The following is a 14,543-nucleotide window of genomic DNA, read 5'->3' as shown; positions in this document are numbered from 1 at the left end:
CTTTAGCTTTTGCTTGTGGAAAATGCTTTCTCTCTCCTTCAAGTCTGAATAGTAACTTTGCCAGAGAGGACTTTTGGCTGGAAGTTTGTTTTGTTTTGTTTTCTTATAGCACTTTGAATATATTGTGCTACTCCCTTCTAGCCTGCAAAGTTCGTGCTGAAAAATCCGCTGATGGTCTTACAGGGGCTCCCTTGTACATGACAAGTTGATTTTCTCTTGCTCCTTTTAATATTCTCTCCTTGTCTTTAGCCTTTGACATTTTAATTATAAAGTGTCTTGGTGTGGGTCTCTTTGGGTTCATCTGTTTTGGAACTCTCTGGGCTTCCTGGATCTGAATGACTATTTCCTTCCCCAAGTTAGGGAAGTTTTCAGCCATTATTTCTTCAAATAAGATTTCTGTCCCTTTCTCTCTTCTCCTTCTGGGAGGCCTATAATGTAAGTGTTGGTCTGTTTGATATTATCCTGTAAGTCCTTTAAGCTATCTTCACATTTTTAAAATTCTTTTTTTTTTGCTACTCCAATTGAGTGAGTTCCATTGCCTTGTCTTTCAGTTGACTTATCCTTTCTTCTGCTTCATCTGGTCTTTTGTTGAGCCCCTCTAGAGTATTTTTCAGTTAGTTATTGCATTCTTCAGCTCTGTGACTTCTATTTGGTACCTTCTTATATTTTCCATCTCTTCGTTGAAGTTCTTGCCTTGTCCATCTATTCCTCCTCAGTTTGGGTGAGCAGCTTTATGACCATTACTTTGAACTTCTATCATGTAAATTATTTATCTCCATTTCATTAAGTTTTTTTTCTTAAGTTTTATCTTGTTCTTTCATTTGTAACATATCCCTCTGTTTCTTCATTTTGCTTGACTCTCTGTGTTGGCTTCTATACAGTAAATGAAACAATCACTTCTCCCTGTCTTGAAGGAGTGGCTTGATGTAGGAGATGAAACTTTTTGTTCAGCCCTACCCCAGCTCTAGTTGTCCCTCAAACCTCTGTGTTTGTCCAAGCAACCTATTATATTTTTAATAGCTCCTGGTAGTTGAGGATGTACTAAGACCTGTCAGTGTCTCAAAGGGGAGGACAGCAGCACCTAGATGCCAGGTGATTGGAAGCCAGACCCTTGGGCAGCAGCTTTTATAAGTATTCAAATGTATATAGTCCTAAGGGGCCACAAACTTAAGTCTCACTGGTCACCAGAGCCAGATGATCTGGAGGTGTCCCCTGGGTGGCAATCACAAAAATCCAGGCTCCAGACAAGTGCATAAACTCCTTTCTGGGAGATACTGGTGAGCTGGAGTAGAGCAGTGTGAGAGTGCCAAGATGGCATCCACAGCCTGCGTTCCTTGAGAGCAGCTCTGTAGGCCACTAAATATGTGCCAAACCTGAAGCCTTCCCCTCAGTCCAAAGATCCAGGACAAGCAAAGCAGCCCCTCACAGAAAGATTGGTGTGTATTCCTCAGTCCACTGTCTGTGCAGTGCCCTGTGGGTGGTAGCTTGCCAAGAACCATCCTTCTGATTGCCACAGTCCATGGAACCCAAGAACCCAAGCTACTCCAGCCTCAGAGTCAGGCAATCAAGGGATGTCCTCTGGATGTCAGCTGCAAAAATCAGGTGCCACATGCATGTAAAGATCCCTTCCAGGAGACACTGACACTCTGGAGCATGGCAAAGGGAGAGCACAAAGATAGTGCCCACACTCCGAGGACTGGAAAGGGTTACAGTTAACCCCGAGATGCATGTTTAATTAGAAACCTATCCCTTAGGACACAATCATGAGGATTAGCTAATAGGCCTTCTTCACAGAAAGACTTAGCTCCTGAGTCTGTTGCCTCTTACTGTGCCCTGGTGGTGACAGCTGTTTAAGAACTCTTTCTTCATTGATTACAGTCCTGTGGGATCCACTAGCATAAGCCCCACTGGCCACCAGAGTCAGGAGATATAAAGGTGTCCCCTGGCAGCAGTCACAAAAACCAGGTCACCAGATAGGGGTATGAGCTCCTTTCTGGGTGACACCAATTATTACAGTCCCAAGTGACCAGGAACACAAGCTTTCAGAGCCAGGAGATGAAGAGGTATCTCCTTAGAGGCAGCCACAAAAATCAGGGCATGAGATATGTGTAAAGGCTTCTGTCCAGGAGACACTGGTGTTCTGGAGCAAGCAAAGGGAGAGCACAGAGATGGTGCCCTCCAGTCTTTGTCCACAGAGAGTGTTCCAGCAGGCTACCAGATGTGTGTGTTAAATTAGATGCCTGCCCCTCAGGCTAACACTTTAGTATAAATAGGTGAGTCTCCTTCACTTTAAGCCTGGACTCAATCAGCTGCCTCTAAGCTGGGCCCTGGACAGGTGAGTCTGAGCACATACGCCCTTTAAGTGGCATTTCTTAGATTGCTACCATCTTGTGGGTCTCAGGATGTAAGCCCTGTTGGTTTTCAAAATTAGATGTTTTGGGGGCTCATATCTCAAGTGCATGTTTTAAAAGTTGGGATGCCTGATGTGGGGTTTGAATACTTTGTTCCTCATGGAGAAGCTTTGGGTTCTGAGATCCCTCCTGGTTGTGGGTCACTGTGCCAAGCTTATGGTGAGATTGTGACCTAGACTCTCCTACCCACTTTGATGTGTTTTTCTTCTCCTTTGCCTATGTGTAGCCATCACTCAGCTAGACTTTAGGTTTTTTTTGAAGAGGAAATTGTTCCATATGTAGCTGTAGACTCACTTGTCTATGAGGGGAGATGAGTTCAGGATCTCCCTACACTGCCATCTTCTGAAGAATTTGAACAGAGGGTTGACACCATCTGACCTAGATTCTGAAAGGATCTCTCTGAACACAGTGTGGAAAACAGACTGGTAGGAGATGATGACAGAAGAAGGAGGCTTGGACTGGGAAGGTTGTATAGAGTTGGTGACAAGGGATCAGATTCTAAATCTGTTTCTAAAGTCGAGCCAACAGCATTCACTGATGGATTTTTAGTTCCTGGACTTAAGTTTCAAATGCGGGTTCTGACAGTCCAAGTTGAAAGACCTTAGAAAGAATAAGATTTTTTTGAAAACTGAAGTATAGTTGATATAGAATGTTGAGTTAGTTTCTGGTGAACAGCAAAGTGATTCAGCTATATATGTGTGTGTACATACATACATACACACACACACATGCACATATATATATATATATACTTTTTTAGATTCTTTTCCATTATAGGTTATTATAAGATACTGACTATACTTCCCTGTGCTATACAGTAGGTCTTTGTTGTTTATCCATTTTACACATAGTATTGTGTATACGTTAACCTCAAACTCCTAATTTCTCTCTCCCCACCCCACCCTGTTATCACTTCTGGTATCATAAGTTTGTTTTCTATGTCTGTAAGTCTATTTTTGTTTTGTAAATAAGTTCATTTGTACCATTTTTTTAAGATTCCGCATATAAGCAATATCATATGATATTTGTCTTTGTCTGACTTATTTCACTCAGTATGACAATCTCTAGGTCCATCCATGTCACTGCAAATGGCATTATTTTCTTCTTTTTTATGGCTGAGTATTATTCCACTGTATATACGTACCACATCTTCTTTATCCATTCATTTGTTGATGGAAATGTAGGTTGCTTCCATGCCTTGGCTACTGTAAATAGTGCCGCTTTGAATATTGGGGTGCATGTATCTTTTCAAAGTATATTTTTCTCCAGATATATGCCCCGGAATGGGATTGCTGGATTATATGGCAACTTTATTTTTAGTTTCTTAAGGAACCTCCATACTGTTGTCGATAGTGGCTATATAAATTTACATTCCTACCAACAGTGTAGGAGGGTTCTCTTTTCTCCACATCCTCTCCAGCATTTTTATTTATAGACTGTTTAATGATGGCCATTCTCACTGGTACCTCATTGCAGTTTTGATTTTCATTTCTCTAATAATTAGAATGTTGAGCATATTTTCATGTGCCTATTAGCCATCTGTATGTCTTCTTTGGATAAACGTCTATTTAGGTCTTCTGTCCATTTTTTTATTGGGTTGTTGTTTCTTGTTACTGAGTTGTACGACCTGTTTGTATGGTTTGGAAGTTAATCCCTTGCCAGTTGCATTGTTTGTAAACATCTTCTCCCAGTCTGTAGGTTGTCTTTTTGTTTTGTTTATGGTTTCCTTTGCTGTGCAAAAGCTAATAAGTTTGATTAGGTCCCATTTGTTTGTTTTTGCTTTTATTTCTTTTGCCTTGGGAGACTAACCTAAGAAAACATTGCTATGGTTTATCATGTCAGAGAATGTTTTGCCTACATCCTTTTCTAGAAGTTTTATGTTATCATGTCTTATATTTAAGTCTTTAAGTCATTTTGAGTTTATTTTTGTATATAGTGTGAGAGTGTGTTCTAATTCCACTGATTTACATGTGGCTCTACAGCTTTCCCAAAACTACTTGCTGAAGAGACTGTCTTTTCTACATTGTATATTCTTGCCTCCTTTGTCAAAGATTACTTGGCTGTAAGTATGTGGTTTTATTTCTGGGCTCTCTATTCTGTTCCATTGATCCATATGTCTGTTTTTGCACCAGTACCATGCTGTTTTGATCACTGTAGCTTTGTGGTATTGTCTGAAGTCTGGGAGGGTTATGCTTCCAGCTTTGTTCTTTTTCCTCAGGATTGCTTTGGCAATTCTGAGTCTTTTATGGTTCCATATAAATTTTAGGATTATTTGTTCTAGTTCTGTGAAAAATATCATGGGTAATTTGATAGGGATCACATTAAATCTGTATATTGCTTTGGGAAGTATGGCCATTTTAGCAATATTAATTCTTCCAATCCAAAAGCATGGGATACTGGAATAAGATTTAAACTAGATGAAAAGGGGAGGCTGGGGATCTGAAGAACCTAATTACCTTTACCCTGTGGAGGGGGACACTTACCTGGAAACACCTGGTCAAGATACCAGGCAAGCAAGCCATACAGAACAGCATCAATAAGCATCATCTTCATGGACATCAGAAAACTGAATTCATCCCCTTCCACGGGACTATTCCCAATATTGTTCCACTGTAGCCCCAGGCCTTGCTCTTCAAAGCGAGCCAGGTACTCAGTACCAAACCCAAATGCCACAGGAGACAGCAGGCTCTGCAGTGGGGTAAAAAGGGCATGAAAGATGAGCAGAGGGTCTTTTACCCAACCCAACAGAATCTACAAGGTAGGAAGGAGGGCCAAAAGAGGACCCATGTTGTATCCAGGTGTAAGACCACCCCAGGGAGTGCGTAAGGCAGTCTTCCTACAGGAATATAATTCTGGGAATACCTTTCAGGCCTCAGGGACCCCCACCCAATACTCACTGGGCCACCTCTCACCTGTCCAATGGAACACAGTAGTGTACAGGAGAAGACAAAACCACATAGCATAACACAGCAAAGGACCAAAGGTCTTCATGTTTATCTTCCTAACCTTCCCCCCTTCTTCCTACCTCTTTCTTAAGATCTTACAGTTTTTGGTAGAACAAAGAAGCTTACTTGAGCTGCTTTGTGAGAATCCCATTAGAAGTGTCCATAAAGTCATCAGTGTTCTAGGGAAAGCTAGAGGGCTAGGCAGGGGATGGTCTCATGACCTCCTGAACTCTGTCAGCCAAAAAGCCCTCAGGTTACATTGACTGTCACCTTTTCCTATCTCCAGACTGGGGACAATCATTTTCTTAGGTTCTCCTTGGAGAGCCCAAGTAACTGCACAGGTGGCATACAGAAGGAAGTCTGAAGAGGAAGTTCCCCAGCCACATCCCCACAGGTGGTCCATGGCATGGCAGAAAGCACATAAGCACATGCAGAGGGATGAGTTATTCCCACTTGCTCTGCTGGGTGACCTACCTCTAGTTTGAAGGACCCACGGTGGTGTTCAGAGTGTCTCTCTGAAGAAGGAAGGGATTCTCTAGCTATATGTTCACAAAAACCATTAAAAAAAATCTCAGCCCAGCCCTGGTCCACAGAGCTTCCAGAACTATAGCTTCCTGGCAGACCCACACACAAGAAACTAGTTGTGGCTTCGAAGTACCAACTGTCTATGCAGTATACCAAGATAGCCCAGCTCTGCCTACAGGCTGAATCATAAGGATTTCTTGCCCTTTGTGATCATGTTGGAAAATTGGGTGCCATAAATGACAGCAATTAATTCTTATTTAACGTGAGAAATAAAAGGCAGATGCCCTGGCAACACTAGAGCCACATAAGCTTGAGTCGTGAGAACAAGTTTGACTTAGATTTTCCCCAATGAGAAGCCGGTGGTAGTCCTTTCTCAACTGCATTGTACAAAGAAGTACGGATAGGGAGATTCTGGAGGACAAGGAAATTTTCACCCTATAGGGCTTAGAAGCTATTTAGCCTGGTTAATGAGAGGGTGTAAATAGATCATTTGAAAACAATTAGAGTAAAAGACAGTGTTGTTTGGGCATTGTGAAGAGGTCTCTCAGGCAATCCAGAGTCAATTTCCAGAGACCTCTCTTGGCAAGAGGGCCTGACTGGCTCATTTCGGCACCCCTCTCTGAGTGCACTCGTAGAACATGACAGAGACACTGTAGAGCTGCTCTGATTCAAATTCTTTTGGAGACAAACAAAAACTTTTAATTTACGGAAACATCTTTCTGGACAGAATAGTTAGGGGGCAAGCTCCCTCCCTTATGAATCTTCTCAAATGTTAGGAAAAAAAACCTGAGTGAAATGGACCCAGTTGTCCTCCTCTTATGGATACACAAAGGGACCCATGAGCTGAATTGGTTTTCAATTACTCCCCAGGGCAGACTAATCAAGCAGATTTGGCGAGGAGGAACTCTTAGGTTGCTCAGGGTGAAGAATGCTCCCTCTTCTGTACCTGTGCCTTCAAACCTTGTGCCCCTTTGTGCCAAAAGGCAAAGTGGATCCCCTCAAAGGGCAAGCCGGTCCTCTCAGACTGCTACATACCCCTCAGCTGGAATGCATCATATTCTAGGTGTAAGCCCAGGGTCCCTTACCACAGCCAGCTTCAGGTCGGCCGTCATCCGGTCCTGCCAAGCAAAGCAGAGAATGTGTGGCAGGTAGAGGGTGAAGTAGATGACACCACTACAGGCTGCTGCCAGGCTGGCCCTGGAGAAGAAGGTGCTGAGCAGGAAGCACTGCATGATTGTAGCAGTGGAGAAAGCCAACAGGAATAGGAAGAGGATGAATGGATTGCTATAATGCAGGATCCTTCCATGCTGAAACGAAAGAGACCACTTGAGTCAGTAATTTCCACCCACATCCAGGGGCACCAGCCCTCTCAGGAGTGACCTCTGTGCTGTGATTCTGGGGCTTTCAGAAGCCCTCTGACCCAAAGGGATCTCTCCCATCAGCCTGCTGTTGGTGTCCAAATTTCCACATTTAAGACTCAATGTGTTGAGTTCCTTTAGTTCTAATTATGTCATTTTTCCCCAGGAGGGTAACATATTAAGCTACCTATCAGTACTGAGTAATTATTATGTGTTCACTAAGGAAATCCTTGGGAAGGGGATAGTGTAGAGAAATAAGCCTAGAGCAGGGGAGGAAGATCTGCAGAGGGGGTCCTGGAGCATCAGTAGCTCCTGAGATATACTGAGTAGATGAGGAACAAAAGAGGGAGGTGGGAGACCATCCAACAAGCTTTAACATTTTGCCTGGGGCCTGGCCTGCTAACTTAATCATTTATATTGGGTTGGCCAAAAATTTCGTTCGGGTTTTTCCAAAACATCTTACGGAAAAACCCAAACGAAATTTTTGGCCAACCCAATACTTATATTCTGAGATTTGCCTCTCATATAGGTAAAAATATCAGTAGTTAATCCACATCACTTGGAAGTGGATTAATCCTCCAGACCCATAATATCATACAAATACATTTCATAGAACCTGTGGGCAATATTCAGTATCTTTCATGTTAATTAGTGGGTCAATCACTTTGGCTATGTAGAAAATAGGACCAAACTAGGTATTTTTAATAAGGGAGCTGCTGTCCAGTTACATTAGAGGATAAATTGAGATGTTCAAATTTATTAGGCCTTCTTGGTTCTCTTTTGCTATAGGCCTCCTATAGGATTTTTACCTATGAGGTATCCTCCTATGAGGATTTTTACCCTTTGCACATAACTCCAAATTCATATAGATCATCCTGTTCTTTTCTTGGGAACATAAAGGTACAAACCGGTTCACCTCTTGAATTGGTTCTGATTAATTGGTAGTGGTGACCCGAAGCACTGGGTTTCTCTCAGTAAAAAAGAGAGACCAAGTAGCAATATATATAATGGGCATGTAAGATGTGAGTAGAAAAATTGTGCCACTTATCTCCTGTTGCTACTGTTTCTTCTTCATTCATGCTTTCATGCCTGCCAGGCACTGACAGAACAGATTGAAAAATGGAATAAAACAAACGGCAAAGGAGGTGGAAGAGAGCCATGCTTAACTACAAGCAAACATTGAGGAAATCTAAATAAAAGTCAAGGTTAAGACTCAGGGTTCCTGATTTTGTGTGAAAGCGCTCTCCACATTACCCTGGGAAGCTCACTCCTCATCCTTAATCACATGCAACTCAATAAAAGCAAGACCTTGACTGAACATGTGGCTTTTGGCTGGAAGAACTTTAAGATGGTTATTGTTATTCTCAGAAGAATGAAATTAATTTCTTATCTCAGCTCAAAGCAAAGTCCTACAAACTTCTAGGCTATGTAATTTCTCATTGACTTCAAGCAGATATGAAAGTCATTTGGCTGACCCAACAATTTCACTGGCCTTGTCTTCTTCTAATGACCACTTTTCTTTTTTGTTCTTAACAGCTTGAGTAACAATGGAACCTTTCCATTGTCCCAGCTTCCAGCTTCTTTCCTGCATAGTTGAGGTGGGAAGGAACGACAGGGGAAAGATGAGAGCGTCATTCAAAGGAAAATCCTATTTTGTTGTGGAAAGCTCTGTTTCCGCCATCACTGGAAACTGGAACAATGTCCTGGTTCCCACAAGGAGAAACCCCTTTGTGCAAGAAACTCTTAGTAAACATTCTTTACCTCACGTCCTAAAAGCTTTGAAGTCCTAATGTCCATTCTTAGGAAGGCAAATCTCAATGCCACTTATTAGCAACAAATCTCAGGGCCATTGCAAGATGTTGTGCATGTTTATGAGTTTTGCATAAGTCAGTTGTTCATGCATTTTGACTCCTTTAATTCTGAGGACACAAAATGTCTTAGTAGTGGGGAAAGGAGTAGACTGAAGGATGGGAAGGAACAAGGGACCCCTAGAGGAAGATAAGTTTCTCAGCTCCTCCCCTCATCTCTGGAACTCTGGGACCCTTTGTGTATTTAAAGCTACATTTGGGTCTGGTCAGATTGAGCAGGCTGACCTCTACATCAGCATTGGTTTTGATAGGGCTCTAGCACAGGGGTTAGCTAAGGCCACAGCTCACTGAATCTCAGTGCAACACTTAAACTAAAACCATTCAGACTTAGTACATTTTACTGCAAAGAGAAGGGGCAGGATTTGGTTTAACTGGATATGTGCTGGTTGGACAGGATGTGTGATGGAACATTCTTGGATCAGGTAGGCACCAGGTATCATCCAGCATAACAAGGGACACAGCCAGAATCTGTGCATCAGCACATATATTGCTTAGTGCAAGGAACTCTTAATATCATCATGGTAAAGAGGCAGAACAAGCTTGATGACACTATATCAGAAGATTGCAAAGCTTGAAGTCTAAGGCTTATACTAAATCCCATCAAATAAATATAAAAAGTTACCTAAATTTATGTCCCATCATTCAACAAGTACAAAAGATCATCTACTGTGGAGGAGTTAAACATGAAGCACAGCAGTGTGTTATGAAATAATGTTTTATTTACAAGTCTAACTTGCAAGGGAGCTGCAAGTTTGCAGAGGATGGACCTATGCATCCTATCTGCGCCTATAACATTCCTGTCACTGAGAAAGGATGGACTCCAAATTCCACCCTTTAAAACAGAGAGGTCTTAGAGATTTTGTAGGCAGCAGAATGTTCTTTGGTCAAGCCATGAATGGTGTGACCATGATGGTAATTAATAAACATTCCAGATCTCCTCTCCTAATACACTGAAAAGGCTCTCCACATTCCCACCCCAGCTGGTGGTTGGGACAGTAATGCCAAGAAAACACTCCTTGGATTCATTTCTTCTGTATTTGAAAAGAGAGAACGCTTTGCACATACAATCTCCCTGTGCTGGGCTCTGCTAACAGCAGCTTTTCCAGATAGTCCACGTAATGGGGTTGGATAATCTATGTAGATTGTGGTTCCCCAGGCAGGAAGTGGGAGCAGGGAAGATGCTGTGATGCAGTGGCTCTTTGGGGAAGACTCTGTCTCTCTGAGTGTCTTCCACCTTAGCTGAAACGGCCAGACAGCTACATGTCATGCTATCTTTGGTGGCCAGATGACTAATCTAAGCACAAGTTCATTAACAGGAAGAAAAGTGGGAGGAATAAAATTATTCAAGGTTTTCTGAACCTTCTCCATCTGGCTTACCATGATGAATATCGTCAGGAGACAGATGCTCATCGACATGATAGAGAAGCTGTCCAGGAACCAGGTACACCAAATCACTGTGTTGGAGACACCCTGATTTTTCAAGGTCTCCTTCAGTCTCAACTCCTTCTCCAAGACGATGCTCTTTACAGTCATGGAGACAGAGTAGATCCAGGCCAGCACCATGAAGATAGGGAAACAGCGGTTCAGGATGATCATAAAGCTAAAGCAAGAGGAGAGAAGCAGAATAGTAGATTGCCTTGCACCTGGTGGAGGTGGAGTAAATGTCTGTTGAATGAATACGTTGAGAACAAAGCCCAGGTGGAGGGAAAGGCAGAAAAATCTCCACCAGGCACTCAATGGACTTGACTCTTTTAATACATTGCACTTTGCCCCAAAGGATTACTTTTTCTTTAGAGCAAGACTGTAGCCTTTTGGTTAGCCCAGATGAAAACTCTGTGAGTAAAATGTGTAAATAAAATTGTACTACGTATGTTACACAGTATAGATGTTCTTTATAAGATCTCAGGCAGCTTTTTGTTTAGTCCAGATGAGTGCTCTGTAAGTGAAATGTGTAAATAAAACCATACTATGTATGTTACACAGTATAGGGCTTCTTGTAAGATCTCCCAGGAAAGGATTGCAGACTTGATGATGTGGGATGTGACTGGAATAGGTAGATACATGCTAACTGACACTGAAGTCCAAGAAGGTGGACAAAGGGAACTGGTGGTGGTGAGATCAATAACTGGGCTCCCCAGTGGGCTACTTGCTTAGTTTGCTACTGGCCAGTGAAGCACTGTCTACCCAGGAGGATCAAACGCCAGTTACACAGGAAGAGGCACAAAATAACTAATCAGTATGGCCCTTTCAGAAGGCAACTGACCCAGCAACAAATCAATCAGTGATTCAATAGTCACTGACTCCACCAGCCACGTACTGGTGGAGTACATCCATGGGTATTCATTCCAGCAAGCAGGGCAGAGCTGATATTCTGGAATTACTCTACTGCGAACTTTACATATGTTTTCCCTGTGCTTGATGTGCTAGTAAAAGCCCTTGAGATTATTATTTCTTGAAAACTGCTGGGTGTCACAGGAAGGGCCCAATTCCAGCGTGGGAGGGTTTCACTCAAGATGGCCCTAGGGAGAGAACCATAAATTCATAACGCCTGCCCTTCTGGGATCTGCCACCAGAGGGCTCTCCCACATTGAATGGCCAGAATCCCTACCGCCTCCTCACTGTTTACCCCCACTTCCTTGCCGGTTACTCCTATTCTGATCTTAGAAGTAGAGCTGGGCTTTTGCCCCGGCTCCATTTTCCATTTCTGCCTATTGTCCAAACTTAAACTGACTGCAGAACAGCCCCTGTTATCTCTCTTAGTCTTCTGTAGAGCTGAAGGAGAACTGATTGGACTGAGGTGTTACACCCATACTGGGCCTTATTTTACTACCTTGCCAGCTGGCAATTTGACTCTTCCTTTTACAGGCTGTGCATGTTTATCTCCTCCCTGATCCCCACAAACCCACACGTACACTATGGTGAAGTTCCCAGTTTTCTTCTAGGAGTTGAATCCCTAAGCCAACTGCAGATCTCTGCTGCTGTCCTTGGGAGCATTTCTGCCCCCATCCACCATAGTAAATGAGCCCTCCCAGCCCCTTCTCCCTCTTTGTCCCTCCCTCTACCACCCCCCAAATGCATGTTCAGAAAACAGTGGGCTACTTGCTTAGTTTGCTACTGGCCAGCAAATGTACAGGCCTGGGGACGGGGGTGGGCAGGCAGGGAGGGCCCAAGTTCATCCAACACATCCCTCTACCTTTTCATTAAGCATACATCATGAGAATGTTAATTAGGGAAGGAGCTGCATTATTCCAAGGCTCCTAGGAACCGGACCTACTTGTGATGCAGAGTCCTAGTTTGCTGTTTTGGCAGTCACAGGGCAAACACTCTGACCTGAACCCTTCCACATACCAAACATACTACGTAGTGGAAATTTTAAAAGCCTTTGTCCCCTCCCCCAACCTCACTTCCCCAGCTTTAATTTTCACCTTCCCTTTTCCTCCCACAACACCAGCTCCTTTCTCCCACTTGTTCATGTGACCCTGCCTGGAGTCAAGGAGAAGCAGGCTTCTCAATCAGAGCTCCATTCTCCCTGAGCCGGGCCCCACGCCCCGGGTTTTTTTCCTCCAAAGAGACTGAAGCCTGGGGAGCACCTCCACCTCATCCCACCCCAGCAACCTGATCAGCTTGTCCTGGAGCGGGACTGGGCCCTCAGACTCACGAGTCATCCACGAAGCAGGGGTAAGGCATCTGCTGGAGGTAGATTCCAACTGGAACCTCAGCCTGGGCCTGACTCCTTGTGATCCCCTGTTCAACCATGTCCTGCAGATAGGCAAACCCGCCCCAGATGTATCGGAAGTCTTCCACAGGATCAGCTCTGGGGCCAGAATCCCAGTATCTAAGAAGAAACCGGAGAGAGGGACAAAGGATGGGAATGGGAATGGACAGCTCACTCATTGGTCATAAGCACGAGGGGACTACGTATTCACTCTCCTGAAACTTTCCCCTGAACCTTTCCACACTATCTGATTCTATTTTCCAGTTCACAGGTTAAATCCCAATTATGAACATTAGCCACAGCACGATTTGTAATTGCTTTCATTCAAGTACTCTAATTTGAGCTTTACAAAATATCTCACTTCCTCTGATTTAACTTAATTTAATTGATTTACAGGCTGAGTCCAGTCTCAATCCCCTACTCTGTACCAAACGTAATTTCCCAGGGACTTTGGTGAAACCTCATTTGCAGAATTTCTATGTGAAGATAACTCAGTACCTAGAGGTTTTCATCTCCAAATTGCACAAAGGCCAGCCAGGGACAAGCTCTGAGTTGAGGGGGTAAAGACAGGGTAGCTGAACTCTCCTGGTCCCACCAACTAGCAGGATCTACTGTCTAGCTTAGTTCTTTGATACCAAAGTGCTTCTGTGCCTTTCTGAGTAACCTTTCTGCCCCTGAAGGAGACGGGTGGCCTGAGCCCATAGGAGCCCCCTTTCCTTGCCTCATACATCACTGGGGATGCCCAGGTCCGTCTGAGATCTCCTGAAACATCACCTGTCTTTGATCTTATTGGTTTTCTCCACCACATCTATGTCCATTCGGATCTTGTACTTCACATGGGGTGGTAGGGAGCTGGTCCAGGGATACATGTCAGGAAATACCACACCAGCCCAGAACCTGTTTTCCTCCAGCAGAGACAGGGCTCGTTGGGTGAGTTGAAATTCATCATCGTAGCTTTCAAACTTATCCAGGATCAAGCACTGTGGATAATCACAAAGGTTGAGAGAGTTTGAGGAGCACCACCTGCAAAGACTCAACTGCAAAAAAATGGCAGAGGATCAGGGATGCTGCCCCAGGGGATGGGTCAAAAGCAAGGAGACCTATAAACTTACTGTTTGCTTAACTCCGGGGTCTGGTGTCAAGTTTTCAGTGTGTCTAGATTTGGGGGGGAAAGGGGGGCTTAGGAACGCTGACTTGCTCTCATCCCTGCAGATTTACTGAGGACCGCACTATCGGGCTGTCGAAGTATGCAAGTTGTCAAAATGACAAAAATACTCCCCGCTCTCACTCCCCAGCATGGGGAGTCAAGGGAGTGGGGTCACATCAGATACAAGCTGCTTTGAAGATCAGAAAGCCTGCTAATAAAAGAGTTTTACAGAGAGAGAGAAACAGTCCCAGCGGTAAACCTTCCTGCCTCTCTGCAAACACACAAGGATGGCCAGCTGAGGCAAGAACAAGGAGGAAGAAAGAAAATAACAGAAAGCCAAAGTGATTTCATCAGGGAAATCATTCCCAGTTACAATTTTATGACAGGTAATGAGGATGGAGGAGGAATTTCCTAACGTGTCTTTTTTTTTTCTCCCCCAGAAGAGAAAAAAATCATTACCCAGAAAAGAGCAAAACTAAGAATTTCTTTTAATTTGAATATTGGGAATTGTCCACTTTTACAGATTTGTTAAAGCGTTGTATTGTACTTGGATGTGTTTTATCCTTAACCTCCT

General features: G+C 43.6%; 1 protein-coding gene across 2 annotated transcripts in view; it reads right to left on the bottom strand.

Annotated features, from left to right (window-relative positions):
- The window catches only part of ABCA4 (ATP binding cassette subfamily A member 4), a 136,641-nt gene that overhangs the window by 59,773 nt on the left and 62,325 nt on the right, over positions 1–14,543 (bottom strand). For both annotated transcript variants that reach the window (XM_049714008.1, XM_049714005.1), the window contains exons 12-16: positions 13,597–13,802; positions 12,766–12,942; positions 10,485–10,707; positions 6,967–7,188; positions 4,895–5,099 (exon numbers count right to left, since the gene is read on the bottom strand). In XM_049714008.1, the coding sequence (XP_049569965.1) occupies positions 4,895–5,099; positions 6,967–7,188; positions 10,485–10,707; positions 12,766–12,942; positions 13,597–13,802 (1,033 nt within the window). The remainder of the gene's footprint in view (positions 1–4,894; positions 5,100–6,966; positions 7,189–10,484; positions 10,708–12,765; positions 12,943–13,596; positions 13,803–14,543) is intronic.

This window comes from Orcinus orca, chromosome 1 (assembly GCF_937001465.1).
Source record: "Orcinus orca chromosome 1, mOrcOrc1.1, whole genome shotgun sequence".
NCBI classification, from domain to species: domain Eukaryota; kingdom Metazoa; phylum Chordata; class Mammalia; order Artiodactyla; family Delphinidae; genus Orcinus; species Orcinus orca.
Note: the sequence above shows the minus strand (reverse complement) of the source record. Positions and strands in the feature narration are given on the sequence as shown.